Raw genomic sequence first — 7006 nt, forward strand, 5'->3', positions numbered from 1 at the left:
AGGTAAAGAACGAAAGAATGAATGGTGAAGAAACTTAAAGTAATGAATTATAGTTTTATATGCATTTTTCTCAAAAAGACATTTTTGTCCTTACTAAGTTAGAAATTCGATATGGGTGAAATATGATTATTGACCATAATTAGAATAGAGGAAGAGAGTGTGGCACAAAGAAGTTTCAATTGATAATTTATCATAACCATTTTTTTAAACATTATTACTATATAAAGAGTAATTAGAAAATTGAAACAAACAATGTAATTAGTAAATATAAAATAAATAAGTAAAAAAAATGAATATACAATAAATAAAAAGAAAATATGGATGTGAGGGTGAAAGGAAGAGGTTAGGAATAGCAAAAATAACGTTTCTTATTGACTTTCCGTTTGAAACGGACCAATGCATGGTTATAAAACTAATCAAATTCAAAATGAAAGGATAAAAATAAAAAAAATGCAAAAATGAAACAAGAAATAGATAATAGAGATATATATGGGTGTCGTAACAATATGCAATCTATTGAGTTTTATTTGAATTAGTCTAAAACACACACTTTTCTCGCCTTGTCTTTTATTTTCTTTTTTTTTTTTATTTCTCTTTCATCTCATCCAAAAATATGTTGCTGTAAAATTAAAATTAAGACTTTATTTACAAAAAAAAATGTTTATATTTTTTATCGGAATTTTTTATTTTTTATTTTAAAACTATACATTACAATTGATTAACATACTACTATACTAGTAACATTTACCGATAATTTTTTTAAAATCAATTGAAGGTTTATGGTTGAAGGTTTAAAAAAAACTAATTAACCATTTAAAAAAAAAAATAGTGCATCACACATTAAAACACGTGTCCAATACCTGAAAATCAAAACAAAGTCACACAGAACACCACCGCACCCGTCGTCGACCTACCAGCCTTATCGCCGCAGTTGATCCGTGCCGCCGTTCCTCCACCGTCGTCAATCAGCCACCTTCCGACAACCTACAGCTTGTTTGCTTTCATTTTGTTGAATACAATTGAAAAGTTTTCTTTCACAGATTCAATCAAAACCCACACATCTCCATCTCAAGAGCCTCTGAATCATCCATTGTTTATTTTTGGTAATTTTTCATATTTCACTAGCTTCTATTAATGTGGATAGTGTTTTGGATTTGATTTTGTGAATTGTTCTATAATAATCATTGAATTGATCTGATGAATAATTTTGAATGTTGATGATGGTAAAGTAACTAAACTAACAGGAGCAGTACTCTACTCTGAATAGTGAATCACAGTGATTGGAAAGATGAACCAGAATCAGCAGCCTCAGCAAACAAGTTCAAGCGAAGGAAGATCATCGGCAGATGATGATTCTGCACTCTCCGATTTCCTATCTTCGTTAACTGATTATACTCCCACCGTTCGTTCCTTTTCACTATTTTCTTCAATTTAATTTAATTTCATTTACATATACATTCATATTACTTAATTAGTTACTTTTACTTTGATTTAGATACCTGATGAGTTGGTACAGCATTACTTGGCAAAGAGTGGCTTTCAATGTCCTGATGTTCGATTGTCGGTACCCCCTTTTCTTTTGTATTCACCATTTTTATCTCCATTGTTCTATAGGTTATTTATTTCACACAGACTAAGAATTTTTTTAAATGAATGAAAGAATGTAATAATCTTACAATATTATCCTTATTAACTATTGAGTGTAAATTGTTAATGTAAATACATAATGAACTTGAGATTGTTGTAGTACATAGTAGTATTACTTTAGGAGTAGAGTTGAAATAAAATGACAAACTTAGTGTCGACTGATTAGTTTTTACTAAAATTTGATTCCTAGCTATTGTATTTCTTGTTCATATACCAATATTTCTTCCCACTTAATGGGACGGGGCTTGGTTGTTGCTGTATGTTATTTTCATAAGACCTTGTTTCTATTAATCATTCTTACACTTTATTTGGAATCCTATATCTATATGGAATCTATCTGATCATATGCTGTCTGTCAATATATGTGAAATGAGGGTTGTCAGTTTTAAGCCTGTTTAATTTATGCTGACTTTCTATCCTTAGTTTTCTTTTTCTACCCACTCTTGGGATTTGTTTGAGTTTGTATTTCATAGGGGTTCAATATTTCTTCCCTTTTGGTTGACTGGTGTTTACCGATTTATTTTTACTCAAGTTTGATTCTTAGCTTATTGTGTTTCTTGTTCATATACCAATATTTCAGGACTAGGTTAGTAGCTGTTGCCACTCAGAAATTTGTTGCAGAAGTTGCAGGCGATGCTCTCCAGTATATTCTTCTTACCCTTAATCTTAGACAAATCTTAATCTTCTTGTTTTATTAAATTTATTTTACTTGAAAAACGGCATTGCAACCAATTATTTATGTGCATGGTAAATCTGAGGAATAATCTTCCATAGAAATCTATTTTTAGTTTCCCAAAAGAAGTATTTGCCTTTTGGCAAAAAAGTTGTTGATGCATGTGGGTGAAATCGATGAGTGCCTGGTGAAATTTTTTTGTTTGACGAGTGTGTGTCTAAAGCACTTCATAGGATAACACGCTACAAAATCCAATCTAATTATTTTGAATAACTGCACTTAATTTTTGTGCTTTTATTCCCTTCTTTTGTGAAGGTCCATTAATCAATGTATGCACAACACTGTAATTTTTGCGTTTCTATCCCTTTCATTTGCAAGTGCATATTACTATATCTTTGATCTTAGTCATAAGTGCATTATTAATTGTCATTTAGTTTCTCTTTCTTTCTTTTACATGTCTATATGCTGGTATATTGATTTCACTAGAGTTTAACTGTAGGCACTGCAAAGCAAGGCAAGCATCAATTCCGAAAGACAAAAGGGACAGGCAACAGAAGGTCGAGTCTTTGACAGATTTTAATTTGGTTTTGTGTATACATATTTGTTGTGTGTGTAGTACTGACACTTCAATATGACAGGATAGGCGCCTAGTTTTGACAATGGAAGATCTATCTAAGGCACTGCGTGAGGTAAGAAAAGTTATATATATATATATATATATATATATATATATATATATATAAGGCTTGTGATTGGTGGTTTGACTGGGTTCATGGTTTTTAAGTTTCCTTGTTCAAAGCTCTGTCTGACAAGCTGCTCTAGCTTCATTTTTCTTCTTCTTTTGTTAATTCCCTCTCCGCAAGTAAGGACAGAAATAGGATGCGCCAAACAATACTTTACTTAAATAGGCTAAGCTTATTTTAAAAATTAAAGGCCCAAGTCTTAGTTGTTACTTGTCATAGCGGTTTATAGGTATGACCATTTTGAAAGTCTGGTCTGGGCTATTAGTGTACTTTATTGTGTATTTCATGTTAGGGCCTTTAATTAGGTCATTAACCCTATATCTATGCCGGTTAAAGGATTAGCAGGCCAATAAAGATAAATCCTATGTTTAATAAACTACAACAACTGAAGGGTATGAGACATAATGCTGGAATATACCATGCTAGGATAAGTTTTCTACAACTCAAGTCCAAAGTAGTTTTTTTTTTTTTTTTTTTTGACTAAAAGTCCAAAGTAGTTAAAATCGAGATTTCATGTAGAACCAGGAAAGGGTAGTGAAATTGTAAAATGTGCAAGATTTTACAAAATTACAAAATTCATAAAACTCGTATAATAATATAATATGCATATAAATTAATACTAATGCATAAAGTAACATAAGATAAAGTAAAACTTTTGATTCACATACTTAATTAAAGTCACAAGTATAAGGAAGTTAGAAAATAATGTCTTAAATAACCAATAACACATAATTTCATAAGCTGTGAATAAAATAACTTAAGCTAGGCTTGCTTAAATAACCAATAATGGCAGCGAAGTTAGACATTCTAATGAAACGAAGTAAAGAACTAAACAACAAAAACAGTAAACGATTGGGGGGGGGGGGGGGTCACGAGAAACAGAACAAAAAATGGCAGAACTCAGTAGCAAAAACAAAGCACAATAGCAGAGGATTTGGGTAACCACAGTTGGTAAAGTGCCCCTCCGTGTGGGATTAAACTGGGATCCCTGTTGGCAGCCTGAATTATTTCCACCCCCATCAAGTTATGAACAGTGTTTGTGGGTGGTCAGGCACATGCTTTGGGTAAGCAATGGCTACTTCTGGATTTTATTCCTCTTCAGGCTGGGAGCACAATTGGTAAAGCGCCCCCTCCATGTGGGATTAAACTCAGATATTCTTCCCAAAAGACACCAGCTGCTACCACTTGTGCTATCTCATGCGGGAGGCTAAGAAGCCCGAATACATAGTACAACAAGGATATGATATAACACAGGTATAAAGATAGATGAAATTTTTAAAAATAAGATATGACATGGCCAAGATACGTTAACATAAAACATATCAGTAGTCAATTCTAAGCAATAGTTACATGTATTTCCCCCACCTATATCAGTATATATATTATTTATACTATTAATGTGTCACAAAAAACATACAATTTTGTGTCTTTAGTTATTGGACCTATGAAAAATGTATCGTATCCGGAAGACAACTGTCTTTAGCTGGTAAGAAGTACTGAAAATGTATCTCAAGTATCTGAGAAGTGAGAAGTATCCGTGAAAATATTTCTGCAGAGAATGAAAAAATTATTGGATGCTGAGTTATGTATCAAAAAGTATCAGACACATATCAGTATTGGATACACGTCGGACACTGCTACTTCTCCATTTTTGAAGTATCTAGGTTTCATAGGTGGGCGGTGTATCACGGTTTCTGTATTATTGTCTGTAATCTTCTTCTAGGATCAATGTTGTGTTAGAACTGGTATCTGTGTTGGAATAATATAGGATAATAAACTAGAATTTGTGGAATAACTATAAGTCCTCTATAGAATTGTCTCAAAACATAGGCTATATATTTATTACTGCAATCACAAAACAGAACATAAAGGAAAGTATAGAGATACAAGGATAGTGTAGTTTTACAAGGTGATGATGCCCTTCCAAAGAAATTCGAGAGTCTTGATTTCTTCCTTCTATTAATTAGAGAGCTTGGTCTCTCCCTCTCAATAACCACTTGATAACTTCCCTTTCTAAACATAACTGACAATTAATTATAAAACATAACTGCTATAGTTATTTTTTATCCTCTCCTCTTGTATTGTTGCCTAATATGATGTCTAACATGTTATTGCATCATACTTGAGCTAGATCAACTAATAAGATAGTGTTAATTTTTTCATTGATTGTTTTGATATTTTAATATTATTTCTTTACATTTAATTGATTTGTTATCTTTTATGAACAGTATGGTGTGAATTTAAGGCACCAAGAATATTTTGCCGACAACCCTTCTACTGGAATGGACCCTGCCACTCGAGATGAATGAGTATTTCCTTGTTTAAACTTCTGTTGAGACTTCTACATTCTCATGTGTAGTAACTTCAGCTTCTTTTTTCCTATTTTATGATTTGTATTTCATTCTATTTTTTTAACTAATTGCCAAATTTGTTTTGCAGGAGTGTTATAGTTGTTTTGAGTGCAACTAATGGAATGATTTTAATGATGTCCCAACTATAGCAGTGTCTTCTACAAGCTGCCTAAGCACTGCAATTTTACTTGTCTTTGTCAAAAAGAAAAAAAAGAAAAATGTAATGCACTTGGCTTTGAAATTTCAATTAATATTGGACCAAAAAAGTGTATCGCACTCCTTGAGTTGGAAATTTAAGGGTTTATCTAAAGACAAGCTTGAGATGTTACTCCATTGTGTGCTTATAGAAAATATCAGCATTGCACATATTAACAAAGCTCTTGTGTATTTCATTATTAATAAGATACATCAATCACTCTCATAAGTTTAGTTTATATCTACGCAAATAAATATATGCAAACATATGTAGCAAGTATAATATTAACAATCGTATATACAAGTCAATTGATAGCTGATTAGTGTATGACATATGACTTGTCTCTAATAAAAAATACTTGTATAATTAATCATAATCATATTTGATGCTATTTTGCTTACAGGTATTTTAAAATAATCTCAGCTGTCAATAAGCAAACAGGAATATATATGTACCAAAAAAAAGAAGAAGCAAACAGGAATATGAATATCATATAATGGAGTTTTTCTCTTCAAACAAAAGATCTCTATACTCTATAAGATGGACACTGGTCGACAACATGCTCCTTATGAGCGCTTTCGGACTTTCAGCTTCTACGAAATAAATTTGAGTGACAGGATTGATTCATTGAACCATAATATACACTGAAAAAATTCTCATTGATATTTTTTCTTAAAAAAAATTCTCATATACAAGACCAAAATTTCAAGATAAAACACGCAGATAGTCCCATGTTTATTTATTTTTTATTATAATTAACAAACACATGTACACACACCAAACAATTTTTTTTTGGCCACCTTAAGATTTGAGGTCTTGTGCAAACACTCCTCCTGCATGCCCTTCGAAGTGCCCCTGGTTTGAATGTGTGCGCTCCTAATATTAAAAATCGAATTCATTAATTGTTTCCACGAACTTAGTTAAGTTGGTAAGGAGTTCCAACCTCGACATTTCACTTATCCACCTTAAATATGATTTTTTTTTAAAGAAAATCGAATCCAAAGTTGCCAATGAGTCAAATTTCATATTGGGTTTTATACAAAATTTATTCATTTTATTAAGAGTTTTATGCAACGATATGAACATGAATTTACAAGTAGAGTCAATTATTAACTTATAAAATAATTTTAGAGAGTTGAGTTATTTTTTCTTTGACAAAAAAAAAACTTAATTCATTTCATTATTCAAATATTATCAATACAATAAAGAATCGACTTAAAAACACAGTGACCGTAAAACATTTAATGTTGAGAAGAAAAAACAAATTGTGATGAGAGAAAAAAAAAAAGAAAAAAAAAAAAAAATCAATTACGAGTCTTTGGTCGCATAAAAAAGCAAATACGATCAACGCAAGATATTTTGTTTTTGTAAAAGATCCATGTAAAATATAGTAGTA

General features: G+C 31.4%; 1 protein-coding gene across 7 annotated transcripts; it reads left to right on the forward strand.

Moving 5' to 3' along the window:
- Window positions 1-837: 837 nt before the first annotated feature.
- Window positions 838-5742, forward strand: LOC123890781 (transcription initiation factor TFIID subunit 10-like). 7 transcript variants are annotated; one of them, XM_045940470.1, is made up of 8 exons: window positions 838-1103; window positions 1230-1402; window positions 1496-1560; window positions 2228-2290; window positions 2820-2877; window positions 2959-3009; window positions 5292-5416; window positions 5503-5742. In XM_045940470.1, exons 2-7 carry the CDS (start codon window positions 1289-1291, stop codon window positions 5370-5372), a joined length of 432 nt encoding a protein of 143 aa, XP_045796426.1. In that variant the 5' UTR covers window positions 838-1103; window positions 1230-1288; the 3' UTR covers window positions 5373-5416; window positions 5503-5742. The 7 variants fall into 7 exon arrangements, with proteins under 7 accessions (XP_045796426.1, XP_045796422.1, XP_045796423.1 ...); XM_045940466.1 differs by having other exon boundaries at window positions 5292-5372; XM_045940467.1 differs by having other exon boundaries at window positions 1245-1402; window positions 5292-5372.
- Window positions 5743-7006: the final 1264 nt, after the last annotated feature.

This window comes from Trifolium pratense, linkage group LG6 (genome assembly GCF_020283565.1).
Source record: "Trifolium pratense cultivar HEN17-A07 linkage group LG6, ARS_RC_1.1, whole genome shotgun sequence".
NCBI classification, from domain to species: Eukaryota; Viridiplantae; Streptophyta; class Magnoliopsida; order Fabales; family Fabaceae; genus Trifolium; species Trifolium pratense.